Source organism: Pipra filicauda, unplaced genomic scaffold, assembly GCF_003945595.2.
Source record: "Pipra filicauda isolate LSUMZ 115617 unplaced genomic scaffold, ASM394559v2 scaffold682_size158433_pilon, whole genome shotgun sequence".
Classification (NCBI taxonomy): domain Eukaryota; kingdom Metazoa; phylum Chordata; class Aves; order Passeriformes; family Pipridae; genus Pipra; species Pipra filicauda.
The window spans coordinates 28,383-44,937 of record NW_024104845.1 but is presented as its reverse complement, the minus strand read 5'-3'; the positions used below and the strand labels follow the sequence as shown (position 1 = coordinate 44,937).

The window sequence follows — 16,555 nt, the reverse complement described above, 5'->3', positions numbered from 1 at the left end:
TTTACCATTCTGGGCCAAAATCCACCTTGGGGGACTTTTCCCAGTTTTGTACTCATCCTGGAGAATTCCTGTGAACTGCAGTTTGATCTGCTTCTATGTTCGTTTAGGACTTGGAGAAGCCATGGTCGATTGGCTGGTTTAACAGTTCTGCCCTCTTCCTGATTTGACATAATCATTAGGCACTCCTAGGGCTGAAAAAGTAAATTAACTAGGGCCCAGTGTTGACTTGGGTCCCACCTCATTGCTTCTCTCACTCAACTACAACACTGGCTCCAAGTCAGATCTTCGGTTTGGTGGAGAATTTATACAGAAAAATTCACCGAAAATTCCTAAGTGATTTTTGTGCATAATAGTGTTTTTACTTAATAAGCAATACAGCTGTGCATCCAGAGAAGAGGTCATAATTTTCTGACATGAGTGTGTGGTGTGCTTTAGCATCCCAGGTGTCTGCTGAGATGCTTACTCCAAAGATACTGTACCAAAAAGTTGCCTTTGACAAGGGGCTGTGGTCACCATTACCACGGACAGACCACGGACCGGTCCAGCCTCATCCAGCAGGAACAGTGTGCTGGGAGTATTTCCATTCTTTCTGGGCTTCCATATTGGTCTTCTGAGTAAAATACTCATCTCTGAAGTACGTGGTGCATATATACACATAGATAGATGAATAAGAGAGAGTGATTTTCTTATTTTTATAAAGCAAAAAATAAAGCATCCCTTTTAGGAACATGATTGCAGTAAGAAACAGGCCTTTTTTGGGTAGTTTCTCTCCAAAAATTCTTTCTGAAGAAGAGTTTCTTGTTTGGATTCTGGACAGTTGATTGTTAATCTTGGTTAATAAAATAACAGATTTATATTAAAGGTAAATACTTTTGCCTTTTTGTTCAAGGGTGACTGTTAGGAACTGTGGTCCCTGTTCTTCAACATGTGCCCTGGTACCCCTGCTAGACCACAAGGGTCCACTGGTAAGTGTGAGGGGGGCTTTGGCAGCCTGATTCCTGCCTTCTCCTGTTGCCAGGCTGGAGCACTTTGACAGCCAGAAGGAAGCTTACTCCCTTGCCAGACAGCCAAGTTGGATTTATGGATGCAGGTTGTTCCCGTGTCCTTTTCCCTTCAGTAATCAAAGGGATGTGTAACCCCTCCTAGAAGCAGCAGCGCCATCATCGTGTACTCTCACTTTTTCTGGTGTGTATCAAAAGTAGTTCACAGGTTTTTTCCCCTGTCTCCTGAGTTTTGTACCATTGGTTGATGCTCAGAACCAGAAGAGGGACAGCCTGGGCTGCACCATCGACGGACAAAGGGGAGTGTTTGCCAAGAGACTTTGGATCATTTAGTGCTTGGTTAGAGCTTCCAGAGGTCTGGCATGCCACGTGTTCAACTGAAATGGAGGGCTCGGAGCATCATGGGAACAAAGGGACCCCGGACACTGCCAAAACTCAGGGAGACAAGGGAACCCCAGGACACTGTGGAATCTCCTGGAATCCAGGGACCATTGGAATACACTGGGGCCTCCTGGAACCAAAGGGAACATGGGACACTGTGGAACCTCATGGAATCCAAAGGACCCCGGGACTTTGTGGAACGTCAGGGAATCAAGGGACCAGTGTGACATCCCAGAACCTTTTGGAACCAAAGGGAACCAACGGGACATTGTGGAATCTCATGGAATCAAGGGTCCATTGTGACCTTGTGGAACCTCACAGAATCAAGGGGCCATTCTGATTCTGCAAGGCCTTCTGGAGTCAAAGGGACCATTGTGACACTGTGGAACCTCATGGAATCAAGGGTCCATTGTGACACTGGGGAAAATGATGGAATCAGTGGGCCATTGTCACACTGCAGGGCCCTATGGAGCCAAAGAACACTGGGAAACAGTGCAACCTCATGGAATCAAGGATCCATTGTGCCTCTGCAGGGCCTTTTGAAGCCAAAGGAAGCCTTGCACCCTGTGAAACCTCATGGAATCAAGGGACCACCGTGATCTTGCAGGGCCTCATGGAACAAGAGGAACCCTGGGATTCTGCAGAATCTCATGGAATCAGGGGGCCATTGTGACACTGCAGGGCCTCATGGAATCAAATGTCCATTGTGACAGTCTAGGGCCTCAGGGAACCTAAGGAATCCAGGGACACTGTGGAATGTAATGGAACAATTGGGCATCTGTGACTCTGCACAACCTCATGCAACTGAGGGGCTGTCTTTGCTCAAAGACAAAACTTGGAGTGGGAACTCCAATGAAATGAACTCCCTCCCTTTTTTTCCCTTACCAATACAGAGAGATAAAATGCAAGGAGGTATAAGTTTAAAACTAAGAGTTTACTGACAAGGGAATAGCAGCAACCACAAAGACACACAGGGAACAGCTTACCCACAAAGAGGGGAATTCTTCGCCCACATGGCACCCCTGGAATAAAGGGGAAAAATGTGGAGGATCCTCCCTGATAACCACCCGTCTCTGACCCAGCAAGCCAAAGAAACTCTGGCAAAAGGGGGCACAAGCAGAAGCACGTGCCTGGGGTCAGGGTCACTCTCAGGGTCTCCCCGGTTGTGGTGCTGAGTTAGACTAAGTCTCTGAGACACACAAGATGGGAGGCTACTGAAGAAGGAGGGAAGGTAAACACGACTTTTTTTTAAGAAAATATCAAAAGCATAGAAAATAAAAAACTGTACATAAGGAAAGACCTCCTTGTTCATGGGAGTTATTACACACAGTGGGAGCATCATTCAACAAATAATATTCTACAATTCAACATCATGGACTGTTCTGACCCAAAAATCAAATCCCCTTGAGGTACACAGTGTGTTTCCTCATCCCTCTGCATCATCCACCAAGTGCACCCAAGTCCTTGAGCAGAAACAATCCCATGGGTGGCTTTGCCTTTGCTTAAGGCAGGACTAATCCAAACTCTCCTCCCTAATATATTCCTCACATGGACCACAGGGATTCTTTGGAGAAGGAGTTTGGGACTTTAAACTCGAATCCCAGAATGATTTGGCTTGGAAGGGAGCTAAAAGGTCATCTGGTCCAAGTCCCTGCACATGGACAGTATCATCTTTTACTAATTCAGGTTACTCACAGTCCCTGACCTTGGAGAAATGCAGGGATGGGACATCCACTTCTCTGGAAACCTCTTCCAGTTCTTGTCATCCTTATTGTTAAATATTTTCTCCTATTATCCAGTATAAAAGTCTTCTCTTTCAGTTCAAAGCCATTGCCACTACAGGCCTTGGTAAAAAGTAACCCTGTGATTTACTTAGATTATGACCATGAGATTTTCATCTGCAGAAACACTGGTGAGTGCCCAGAGATCTCCCAAGATGGGCTTGGAAGGTCTCAGGCACATGAGCACTAGAGAGGGGCTGAGGAGCTGTGGCCTCAATGGTGTGCAGACTGAGGACAGTACAGGACAGCCCTCAGAGGGCTTGAAGGGAGGATTTAGAGCTGGTGGATCCTTTTGTCATAGCAGAAAAGATCCTGAGAAAGAAAAAATTAATGCCAAGTGCAACTAGGGAGGTGCAGATTGGAACGAGGAGAAAAGAATTTTACTCCAAGGCGGTGCTGTGTTGCAACACATCACCCAACAGGAGTCTGGATGAGCCCAAGGCTTTGTGTGTCCAGGAAGAGCCAGGGAGGACACAGAGATGTCAGTGCAGGAAGGTGCCAGCCAGGTGGGGCAGCCGGGGGGATGACGACAGCCTGCAGGGAAAGGGGCAGGGCATGGACACCGTAGGACAGCCTGGGTTGGAGAGGAGACAGGGAGGGGGAGAAGCTGAAAGGCCCTGACAGAGCCACCTTCTGCAGGCCTTTGGCCATGGCTGCTGTCTGTGCCCCTGATGCCAGGAGGAGACAATTGGCCCTTGCAGCCCTGGGGCCTCCTGACCTCCTTGTCCCTGCTCAGCAGCCTGGCAGGTGCCACCCCATGGTCCTGCCCTTGGCATTGCACATCCCACATCCCAGTGCCCCAGGAAGAGCCCTGAGGAATGAGGCAGGGACAGGATCTGCCTTCCCATGGGCTGGGGTTCAGGCCTTGACCCATTGGATGAAGGGAACAAGTCAAGGTTTATTCAGCATCAGAGTCACCTTTCCTTTGCTTGTCCATCCTTGTCATCACTGTCTGCAGTCTTCTGCTCTAACTGGAACATGGGGACACGTTCTCAGTTGTGTCCCTCAGTGAGACTCATTAGCACTACAAGAAACTTTAGTGTTTCAATCTCATTTTGACTTCTTGAAAAGTTGTTTGAACTTACTCTCAGGGACTGAGTCTCATGAAAATAACGCCAACCCCTCCCCGAGGGTCACTAAATGCCTCGGGGCAGTTGCTGTGCTGCTGAGCTGGGCAGGGCTCCTGGCACACAGGGAGCTCCTGGCAAGCAAGAAGAGCTTCAAAGAGACAGCTCTGCCCAGGAGCAGCTCCTCTGCACAGCCCAGCAGGGCTGAGGGCACTGCCAGGGTAGCTCAGGGACACCAGCAGGGCACAGACAGAGCTTCAAGGGGCTCAGCACTGGCAGGATGGCTGAGAGCTCCCTGCAGGAGGAATCTTGGCAGGGTTGCACACGGTGAGTCTGTGGCTGCAGGGCAGTGCAGGGGCAGCTCCTGGAGGCATCTCCTAAAGCTGACCCAGCCCCAGCTGATGGGATGGGTGAACAGGGGACTGTTTTGGGGCACTTTGGCAGAGCTGTGAAGCCGGGGGTGCAGTCAGGGGTGCCCAGGGCTGTGGGGCAGAGCAGGGTCCTGCAACCCAGGGCGCTGTGCTGGGCAGGGACTCTGTTGCCTGCCAGGGGCAGCTCTCAACTGGCCCGGGGAGCTGTTCCCAGGGCTGGGGCAGAAGGGCTGTGGGCAAGGAGCAAACCTGGCAGCTGAGGAGGATCTTTTCCATGGCTTGGTGATGCAGGGTCAGACCTGCTCACAGCTCCAGAACACTACATCATATTTAATGCAGAATTTTTTGCAAAGCTCAGAAAAGACAGGGGCTACAGGAAAGGAATTAGTGCTGAGGTGTGTTTCCTGCTAAGGCATTGTAGCAGAGACATTGTTCTCTCGGTTCAGGAGGCTGCACTGATATTCCAACTCTTTTACTCTCAGACATGAATATTTCAGGCAGGATCAGAAATGAGCACAGGATCCTGGGCAGTGCTGAGCCTTCCCTTGGGGGTGGGCACTCTCCTGTGCCAGTCCTTGGCTTCTCTGCGGGAGGGCTCCTGTCCTGCTCTGTCCAGCACAGCTGCACCTCTGGACACTTCAGAGATCTGCCTTTTTAAGCAGCACTGCCCTGCTCTCAGCACAGATCTTGGTGGGGTTTTTAAAAATGAATCCGTGTGTGAAGTCGCCTTCAAGGCAGCCCAAGGGAAGGTGCAGGGCAGATTGGAAACAAACTGAGAGGCACTGCAGCTCTCCTGGCTCTGCAATAAGCAACGGAAAGCTCAGTCCTTCTGCCTGTCCTGTCTCAACACTCCTCAGATTTGTAATCGGAAAACTTTGCCCCTAAAAAAGCAGATGTTATGATTGTAACCAAAAAACCCATTCCAAATTATTTGAAGGATACTCTGTGCCTCTCTTCTGCAGCCCAAATTGCTCCAAGACAACAGTACAGGAATTGAACTTTTCCATCAAAACTGGGTTCCATGTGACATCCCCTGTGATCATGAGAGCTGCCCCAAAGCAGCTCCATGTCGACACTGCAGCAGAGCAAAGCTGAGGCCTTCGCAGCACATGGGCAGAGCTCCTGCTCCTCAGAGCAGCCTCAGAGAGCACAAACCAGGGAAAAGAAATGCCTTGACTTGGAGGGGATTTCCCTGAAAACTGCACTGGCTTTGCTGAGAGGGGGCTGTCTTAATTGTTCCCTGTGCTTTCCTTTTCTGAACAGACCTGTCCTAAGGAACAGCAAATGTGCAACAGCAGCTCCATGCCCCAGTTCCTCCTCCTGGCATCCGCAGACCGGCGGGAGTTGCAGCTCCTGCACTTCTGGCTCTTCCTGGCCATCTCCCTGGCTGCCCTCCTGGCCAACGGCCTCATCCTCAGCGCCGTAGCCTGTGACCACCACCTGCACACCCCCATGGGTTTCTTCCTGCTCCACCTCTCCCTCACAGACCTGGGCTGCATCTACACCACTGTCCCCAAAGCCATGCACAATTCCCTCCATAACACCACAACCATCTCTTACACGGCATGTGTTGCCCAGGTCTTTCTGCTTGTCTTCTTTCTTGGAACAGAGTTTTCCCTCCTCACCGTCATGTGCTATGACCGCTACGTTGCCATCTGCAAACCCCTGCACTACGGGAAGCTTGTGCCCACATGGCAGCAGTTGCCTGGGCCACTGGCTTCCTCACTGCTCTGCTGCACACAGCCAATACATTTTCCCTGCCCCTGTGCCAGGGTAATGCCCTGGGCCAGTTCTTCTGTGAACTCCCACACATCCTCAAGCTCTCCTGCTCACACTCAGGCTACTTCAGGGAAATTGGGCTCATTGGGGTTAGTGCTTGTTTAGCACTTGTTTTTTTCATTTTCATTGTTTTCTCGTATGTGCAGATCTTCAGGGCTGTGCTGAGGATCCCCTCTCAGCAGGGACAGCACAAAGCCTTTTCCACGTGCCTCCCTCACCTGGCTGTGGTCTCAGTCTTTGTCAGCACTGGCATATTTTCCAACCTCAAGCCCCCCTCCATCTCCTCCCCATCCCTGGACCTGGCTCTGTCAGTTCTGTACTCAGTGGTGCCTCCAGCACTGAATCCCCTCATCTATAGCCTGAGGAACCAGGAGCTCAAGGATGCCATAAGGAAAACACTGACTGGATGCTTTTCAGAAACCAAAAGCTGCCTGTTTTCTTCTAATTCTTAACATCAATTGCTAAAAGCCAACCCTCTCTTCTCAGGATTTTGGAGGGGCTAAGAATGTTTTCTTCAGTATTTTTACTTTTTATTATGTAGTGCAGAATAAAATTTTGTTCTGGATCGCACTTCTAATTCACTGACCCTTCCGCTCTGTAAATGAGGAACCCTCTCCATATATTAAAACAAATAAATGACACAGTGGGAACCTGGTGGTTTTGATATGGTTCTTCAGAGACCTTTGTAAAATGTCAAGGCAGTGCCTGTGTGCAGGGGGGTTGGGGAAAAGGGGACCAGAACAGCAGCACTGCAAGGGAGCACCAGCACTTCATCCTCCCCAGTTCAACACTCCCCTTCTGTGCCTTTGGGTAAGGTCCCTGAGTGCTCTGGTTGGTTGGTCACTGTTCTGCTTGGTGTCAGTGTTGTGACCCCGGGCAGGGACAGAGCTGGGCTCAAGGACAGCAGAATCCTGCCCAGGCTGGAGTCACCAAGAGATAAAGTACCACGTGTCTGCTGTAATTCGTGAGAGCACAGGGCACACAGCGGGAACAGGGAAAGGAGTCTGGGGAGTGACTCTTCTCCCCTCAGTGAACTTCCATAGGAGGAGCCAGGGCAGCCCCCAAAGCCATGTCCCAGCTCTGGAACAAGGCAGGGCCCCTCTGAGCACCCTCCATGGCCACACAGGAGTGTCTGTGGGAGGTGATCAGTGGCAGGGAACACCATCAGCTGGCTCTGCCTCCCAGCTTGAGAAGCACAGCCCCACAGAGTCCTCCATGGCCCCGGGCCCCACAGCCCCCCTGCTCTGCAGAGCAGCCCCACCAGCTCGGGGGCTGCTGTAAAGCCCTGTAGTGTTACAACTGCTCCTTGTTTCCATGAAGTTCCACAGTGTCCCTGGATTCCTTATGTTCCATGAGGTTCCACAGTGTCACAATGGCCTCTTGATTCCATGAAATTCCACTGTGGACCAGGGTTCCTTTGTTTCCAAGAGGCCCTGCAGTGTCACAATGGCCTCTAGATTCCATTTCTGCAGTGTCAAAATGACCCCTTTTTTTCATCAGGTTGCCCACTGTCCCTGGGTTCCTTTGGCTCCATGGGACCCTGCAGTGTCCCAGTGGCCTCTTGATTCCATGGCTTTCCCCAGTGTCACAATGGCCCTGTAATTCCATGAGGGTCTGCAGTTTCACAGTGGCTCCTTGATTCCAGGAGGTTGCAGAGCATCATCACACAGCTGAGCCCATTCTGATGAAAGTTCTGAGGAGGTTGGGAGGAAAAGAGTTGGAGAAGGAAAGAGGGACTTGGCCAACAGATAGGAAAGATTTTGATGAGGTAAAACTAGGCTCTGGGAATGCTGAGGGTGCTGAAACACTGACTGTGTAAACACTCCTGATGGACCTTTATGTACTTTGTAACCTCAAACCCCAACACTATCCAAAAGTACTGCCCCTCCCATTGAAAGGAATCCACTGCTCTAATTCCAAGCCAGAAAAAGACCAAACACAGAACTCCAGACTCTTCTTTGTCCTCTAATGCCCACTCCATTCCCAAATCTGTATTACCAGTATGAAAAGCCAAACTTTAATCCTGACCCAGCCCAAAACCCTAATCATGAACCAGACACTGCCAGCAGAACAACAAACCTCCCTAAACTTCTGTCTAATGTCGACCCTGAGCTCTAAACCCCAAGCCCTGCCCATTAACCACCCCCACAGCCCTTGGGAGCAGGGCAAGGACCTGGAGGACCCAGAGCAGGCCCAGGGGGTTGGCAGAGGAATGGGAGCTGACCCGGATCTGCTCAGACCTGGAGTGACCCCCAGAAGAAGGGCCTGTGCTGTGTGAGGGATGTCCTGTGGCACAGGGGCTCAGGATCCAAGTTAATAAGGCCCAATGCACATGGGGCTGCCTTGGGGGGCGTGTGGCCACCCAGACAGGGGAGTTGTCACCCTTCTGGACTCAGCCCTGGTGTCACCACATCTGGACTGGTCTATCTGGGTGTGAAGTTCCCCATTCTGGAGGAATGAGGAAGAACTGGAGAGAGTCTAGAGGAGATCTGACAGGATGGAGCTTTTCTTGGTGCTAGAAAGAAAAAGAAACCCCTAAAGTGCAGCTTGGAAGGTTCAGACTGAAGGTGGGGAAAAAGGAATATTACTCAAAGGGGAACCTTATGGAGCCAGAGGTCACTAAGAGGGTGATGGCATGGCTTTTTGTTCCAGGGAACAGCCAGAGCTGGTGCAGAGCCATTAGGGAGGGTCTAGAAATGCTGCTGGGAGGGGGGTTGGAAAGCAGGAGGGGTGGGTGCAGCCTGCAAGGCCAGAGCAGCAGCAGGGCCAGGGCAGGACAGCCTGCAGGAGAGATGGCCAAGGGCTCGGGCAGGGTTGCAAGGCCCAAAGGCACCCAGGTCTTTGTCCCCTTGCCTCTGGCAGCTGCCTCTGCCACTCAGGCCACCACAAGCAACTTTCCTTTCAGGCTCTGCACTTGGTTTCTGCCTCACCCCTCCCTGAGGAGCCTGGGAGGAGTTGCCCAGTTTTGGCCTTTGTTGTTCCTCCCCCTCCCATCCCAGTGCCCCCAAACAGCCCTGAGCCACCCAGGAGGGACAGGATCTGCTGGACCAGGGCCTGGGGCTCAGACCTTGGCCTTTCTGCTCCACAAAACCAAGCCAGGCTTTGCTCAGCTGTGCAGGGGCCTGCCCAGAGCCTTTGTCTGCCTGCACTCCTGGCCTCCAAGGAGCTGTTCGAAGGAGTCCCTGGGGAGGCTTTGTCAGTGCCTGCCCTCAGTGGGGCCCAGCAATGCTTCAAGGGACTTGGAGTTTGGCTTCCGACTTCTTGAGCAGCTTCTTCAATCTTCTCTCAGTACCTCAGGATCATGGGCTGGGCTGCAAACACACCGTGGGGCTCATTAAAATCCAGAAATCCCTCAGGATCTCTTTGTCTTCCTTTAATTGTTTTCAAGGCAATTTCAAAACAAGTCTTCAAAGTTTGTGCCTTTCTTTTCTTTTTTTAATTCAAGGATGGATATTTTTTAGTTCAGAGGAGAGGTGATAGAGGTGTTCTCCAAGTGATCTTGATGTTGAGTGTCTCCTCAGGAGATCCACACTGACCCTGGATGATCAACCTTGCTCCTCACCCCCCAGCCTCCCCAGTTCTGACATGGCCCATCTTGGACTGACAGCTGATGCAGCTCCAAACACACCGTGGGGCTCATTAAAACACTGACAAACAAATTATTTCCCTTCCTTTCATTGTCTTCATGTCTTCAAGACATCAACAACTAATTAGAGTTGTTTTGTAGTTTAGCTAAGCAGGAAGATTTTAAAGTGGACGTCACAAAATCAACATTTTTTTTTTTAAAGGGAATGATTTACCCAGAGCCTTGGGATGCAAGAGGGTCAGGGTGCAAAGGATTTGGATCCAAAGATAAGGGAGTAAAAGAGATTAGTAGCATTTAATCATTGAGCAGTTGAACAGTTATCAAGTAATTCAATAGCATATTCTATAATTTTAACAGTGACTGAATTATAGATTCACAATAACAACCTTCACACCACAGTCAATTCACACCCACACTCAGGCAGAGATGTGTGGACACATCAATAGCTGGGTGTGGAAAGGTCCTTCTCCGAAATTCTCCTTGTTGTCAGGGGAACACTCCCGCCAATCCCTTTGTGTTTCCCAACAGACAAGGGTCGCAGCTGGAGGAGTGTTTGTGGAGGGGGATCAGAATTGTCCTGGGTATCAACGACGCTCTTTGGATTGTTGCAAACTGGAGGGTTCCCGAGCTGCGAGAGGCTGCCAGAGGTGTCCCACTGAGAGGGAGGTGCTGGGGAGCTGCCAGGGCCTCCCTCAGCCCTGCTGGGTGTGGGTTCACAAGGGGACTGGCTTTAGTTATCTGCTGAATTTCCATCCTGGTGTCAGGAATGACTGGAGTTTCCAAACTATTTGGGAATTTTATCCAAACTGTTCCATTTGGGTCATGGTTCAGGGAATGTTCCAAGACTTTCATGGGATGACTGATTATCCTGTGTTCCCTAACTGTTCCACTCTGGATTGTTCCCACCTGTATCATCCAAGAGCACCTGGTCCAGTCCAGGGACACTTCCCCACACCCTCGGTACAGTCCAAGGGCTCTTCATTGCTCAGCTGGTTTGGCCAAGGTTTGTCAGGAGCTCCTGAGATCATGACCAGGCCTGAGGAGCATGGAGGGAGGATGCACCACCAGAGAGGCTTCTAAGAAAGATGGGGGCAGACTTTTTGTAGAGCCTGGACATAGCTGCGATTGGACAAATAGTTTTAAACTTAAAAAAAGGCAGATTTGAAGTCGATATAACCAAGAATTTTTTACAGTGAGAATGGTGAAACACTGGCATGGGTTGCCCAGAGAGGTGATGCCTCATCCTTGGAAACATTCAAGGGCAGGTTGGGCAGGGCTCTGAGCAACCTGATCTAGTTGTGGATGTTCCTGCTTATTGCAGAGGGTTGGACTTCTCACCCTGCAGGACCTCCTGGAATCAGGGGGCTAGTGGGACATTGGGGAACCTCTTGGAGCCAAGGGAACCCTGGGATATTTGGAACATCATGGAATCAAGGAGCCACTGTGACATTGCAGGGCCTTGAGGAACCAAAGGATCCAAGAGACACTGCGGAACCTTAAGGAATCAAGGGTCCATTGTGATACTGCAGGGAACTAAAGGAATCCTGGGACATAGTGGAAACTCATGAAATCATCAGGGCCATTGTGACACTCCAGAGCCTCATGGAACCAAGGATCTGTTGTGACATTGCAAGGCCTCATGGAACCAAAGGAATCCTGAGAGTTTTTGGAACCTCATGGAATCAAGCGGCCATTTCTGGCTGGATGCTCTGCTCTGATAATACCTAAACAATGGTCAGAGAATGCAAACAGTACAAGCTCTCTGTGGTGAGTTACTGCTGGTGTCAAGGTACTGTTTTTATTGTTGAATTATGCTAAACCCAAACTGCTTCCTGAAACTTCAAACACACATCTTGCTTTCTGAAGCAGGATTTGACAGAGAAGCCTGCAAATATGTCCAGCAGTCAAACCTATAAAAACTATAAAAACCCCGTCCAACTTTCATGTAACAGATTCTTCCACAGACTTCCTTGAAGTGTGTGGTGCTTCTGTCATGAAGCAGGGACAGCTCTTCATGGTCACTGCCTAGGGGTTAAGTGAAAGAGAGAGAACTACCCCCTGTTGTTGTAGGGTGAGTTACCTCAATCTCTGCTTCAGGACTGTTTTTTTGTTGGCTTTGATCCAATTGCTTTAATAGAATGATTTTGATAGACTGCACTGTCGTTTCTTACACTATACTGCTAGGAGTTTTTGGTTTTTATACTGTGCAGTAAATAATTCTGTTTCAGGTACATCATCTGATCATTTGTCTGATCAATTTTCTGTTCATTTGTCATAATAAATAATTCATTTTATAGAAATATTTCTGATTTACCATCACTAAAACCTGCAGGACAAAGTGATTGAATCACACCTCTATAATTTCATTTAGTTTAAACCAAAATCTGAACCTGAGATTGGATCCAGCCAGAGCCAGGTTCCTCTCTGAGAAGGAATTTGGAAAGCAAGGGGGTCCTTTCTGTACCTCGTAGCTCAACGAGACGGCTTCTGCCATCAACTTTGTCTAAGCCTTCCCCCCCCCAGCCCCAAGCCGTGACACAGGGGCATGTCTTGTGCATGCAGGGCAAACATGGACTCCTGAGCTGGTCATTTGCTCTCCCTCCTTGGAGGGAAGAACAAGCCCAATGGCCTGGGGTGAGAGGCCAGTGCTGGGCAGTGCCCTGGCTGTGCCAGGGCACTGCTGGGTGCCCCTACCCTGAGCACTCCCACCCTTGTGCTGGTCACTGCTGTTTTCCTCTCCAGGGCGTTGTGTTGGGCACATCCTGGAGAGCAAAGTGGAAAGCAGAGGGAAGCTTTCAGGTCCTGTCCTGAGGAGATGCCCCTGCAGGATGGCAGTGCTGCTGCAGAGGTCAGATCTGTGCCAGCAGTGCCCGTGGCTGTCCCTACCTGCAGTCCCTGGACAGTCCTGCAGCAGGACTTGGACCGACTGCCAGAGCACTGAGACCTCCAACAACACAGGGTTCTGCAGGACTGTGTGGAAGGGAAGGGAGAGGAGGTCACGCAGGAGAAGGGCTGCTGTTCCCTGGCAGTGCTGCTCTGCTGGGACTCTTTTCTGGCCCAGTTCTGCACAGAGGTACCGACCCTGCAGCTGCAGAGAAGTAAGAGAGGAAAGATGTCAGGCAAACAAGCCAATGCAGAGTTCTTTATTTGGTTTAAGCACAGAGTGAGTAAAATTCCCAATTTGTACAGCCTCTGGGCCAGGCTAGAAAGGCAAACACTGAATTGAAAATGGTGTTTATATATATATATAAAAATATATATATACTTTCACATATATATTTAAAGATTTTTTTGTGTGAAAAAATTCTCACAAAAGTAACATCCCTACCAGGAGCAAAAAATAGAGAAGATATGGTGGGCCTTTAATGAAGTCCATAACAGGATTGGCCTTTAATGAGGTACATAACATGCAGAAGAGAGTTTATTGTCTCTGAAAAACACCCAGATATGAGTTTCCTCAGGGCATCCTTGAGCTCCTGGTTCCTCAGGCCGTAGATGAGGGGGTTCAGTGTTGGAGACACCACTGAGTACAGAACTGACACAATCAGATCCAGGGATGGGGAGGAGATGGAAGGGGGCTTCAAGTAGGCAAAGAATGAGGTGCTGATAAACAAGGAGACCACAACCAGGTGAGGGAGGCACGTGGAAAAGGTTTTGTGCTGTCCCTGCTCAGAGGGGATCCTCAGCACAGCCCTGAAGATCTGCACATACGAGAAAACAATGAAAATGAAAAAAACAAGTGCTAAACAAGCACTAACCCCAATGAGCCCAATTTCTCTGAAGTAGCCTGAGTGTGAGCAGGAGAGCTTGAGGATGTGTGGGAGCTCACAGAAGAACTGGCCCAGGGCATTACCCTGGCACAGGGGTAGGGAAAATGTGCTGGTTGTGTGCAGCAGAGCAGTGAGGAAGCCAGTGGCCCAGGCAGCTGCTGCCATGTGGGCACAAGCTCTGCTGCCCAGGAGGGTCCCGTAGTGCAGGGGTTTGCAGATGGCAACGTAGCGGTCGTAGCACATGATGGTGAGGAGACAAAGCTCTGCTGAGATGAAGAAGAAAAAGAAAAAGAGCTGTGCAGCACATCCCGTGTAGGAGATGGTTGTGGTGTTATGGAGGGAATTGTGCATGGCTTTGGGGACAGTGGTGCAGATGCAGCCCAGGTCTGTGAGGGAGAGGTTGAGAAGGAAGAAGCCCATGGGGGTGTGCAGGTGGCGGTCACAGGCTACGGCGCTGAGGATGAGGCCGTTGGCCAGGAGGGCAGCCAGGGAGATGGCCAGGAAGAGCCAGAAGTGCAGGAGCTGCAGTTCCCTCCTGTCTACCAATGCCAGCAAGAGGAACTGGGGCATGGAGCTGCTGTTGCACATTTGCTGCCTCAGGTTATTGTTTTTTGTTTAGGAGAAAAAAGGTAGAACTGAATTAGGCCAGACTCAATCAGCAAAACATCTTGCATGTCTCATAGCAATTCAATATTCAGGGCCTCTTTTCAGGAAGGTCTCTCTGCATCCCTCTCCCCGAGCTCTGGGTTTTGCTGGTTGAAGGGGGCATTGAGAGCAGGGACCCTGGAATGGGGTCCTGAGGAATCCTTCTTGTTGTGCTGTGAGAGGCAACTTGGAGCACAGGGTGACCTCCAATTAAATGCACTTCTGATGTACCAAAGTGTTTCCAGAACTGCTGGTCACAGTTTGCCCAAGGGCAGAACAGAGGGAGGGGATTTGGGGGACTTGATTTTGTTCCAGTTCTTCTTGCCAGGAATGAGTTTGGATGGTTGAAATCTCTGACATTTCTAATGTGCTGCAAGTGAAATCCGGTGAATCCGGAGAGGCAAAGGGATGGTCTCTTGGTGCAGAGACAAGAGCTCACCATCTTTCCTGTTCACAGCTGCCCCTGGCTCGTAGATTGGAACTGAAGGGGGATCACCCATAGGAATTCCCTTAAAAAAGAAACAAGGGACTTCTGGGAGCAGAGGAAACCCAGTTCAAAGAGCAGATTGACAGAATCCTTGCCTTCCTCAGGATGCCTGATTAGGATCTCATCTCTCTGCTCCCAGACTGCCACACACAGGGATCATTGCAGCTGCCAAGTACGGTTGCCCAGAGCATTTCCATGGATTTAGCACTGATGAGTTTTCTCCACGGGGATCCTGTGCAGCACAGAGATACTATGGCAGAGCTGTCCCCTTTTGGAGGGCACCTGCAGCCCTACAGGACACCCAGGCAAAGAGCTGAATAGGCTGAAGTTGCCTGGGGGGCACTTGGGCACTTGGCTCCCATAGGAACATCCCCACAGCAGCACCCAAAGGGTTTGTATCTGGACAGGAATATGCCACCCCCAAACCCCACCCTGGCTCAGAAAACCCAATGGTGAGAACAAGGAGAGCCCAGGTAGCAGGGGACGGCAGTGAAATGCCACAGTACTGCAGACAAGGGAGGAGGGACACACAGAAGCAGCTGGAAATCAGGGCCTTGTCCTTGCCTGGGCTGTGGCTGCTGCAGGGCCATTGCAGATCCTTGGCCGGGCTGAGAGCTGACCCTGGCAGGCAGCAGAGTCCCCGCCCCAGCACACAGAGCCCTGGGGACAGGACCCTGCTCTGCACCACAGCCCTGGGCACCCCTGGCTGCACCCCCACCTTCCCACCCCACAGCCAGCCCTGGCACAGGGAACCTTCTTGCCCTGGACCTCTGAGGGGGCAGCAGCAAGTCCTGCTCTGCAGCAGCTTCTCCTGATGCACCCCAGCAAATCCAGCAGAGTCATCCTGACAGCTCCTGCCACTGGGGGCATTTGGCAGCTGGCAGAGGCACTTGCAGGAACTCACCTGCACTGCTCTGCAGCCAGAGCCTGACCACGGCAAAGGGCTGGCAGGGTTCCTCCCCTGAGCAGCTCTGCCCTGTCCTCCCACCCCAGGATCCCTTGAACCTCCTGCTCCCTTCTCCTCTCTGCCCTTGCTGCCTGCAGCTCCTGCCCTGCTCTACCATATGGCCACTTCCCCTGCACTGCAGCAACTGGGAGAGTCCTCCTGAAAGATCCTAGAAGCTGTGGGATGTGCCAGTTTTAGGAGATGCCTCCAGGAAGGGAAGTTGAACTTTCCTACAGCCAGAGAATTCTTCATTCAAATCCTGGGAAGGTTTCTCCCGTAGTGAGAACTCAGTCACCTCCCAGCCCAGGCTGCCTCTCCTCTCTCTCCCTTCTCTCCTGTGCCCTGGGTGCTGCAGGCAGTGCCCTCAGCCCTGCTGGGCTGTGCAGAGGAGCTGCTCACCAGCAGAGCTGTCTCTTTGAAGCTCTTCTTGCTTGCCAGGAGCTCCCTGTGTGCCAGGAGCCCGGCCCAGCTCAGCAGCACAGCAACAACCCCAGGCAGCCCTTTCTCTGCCCCTCTGGGCTCCCTCCAGCTCTCCCTGGGACTCCAGGAGAACCTGCTGGCACACAGCTGAAGGAAATAAGGATGTTCCTTCTCTCAGCTGGGCACAGACACTTCTTTCAGCAGGGTCATTTCTCCAGACAGACACAGAGTTAAGTCCAAGAGTCCCCTTTTCATGTCCCATCATTAGACAGGAAAGCCAGACAGTGCCCAGGAGGGATCTCCTTCACCTGCACTGAGGGA

At 51.1% G+C, this 16,555-nt stretch overlaps 1 protein-coding gene across 1 annotated transcript; it reads right to left on the bottom strand.

Annotated features, from left to right (window-relative positions):
* Positions 1 to 7,525: 7,525 nt before the first annotated feature.
* On the bottom strand, positions 7,526 to 14,324 carry LOC113994312 (olfactory receptor 14J1-like). The gene is made up of 2 exons (XM_027733216.1): positions 13,414 to 14,324; positions 7,526 to 7,733 (listed from the first exon to the last, which is right to left on the bottom strand). Exons 1-2 carry the CDS (start codon positions 14,322 to 14,324, stop codon positions 7,526 to 7,528), a joined length of 1,119 nt encoding a protein of 372 aa, XP_027589017.1.
* Positions 14,325 to 16,555: the final 2,231 nt, after the last annotated feature.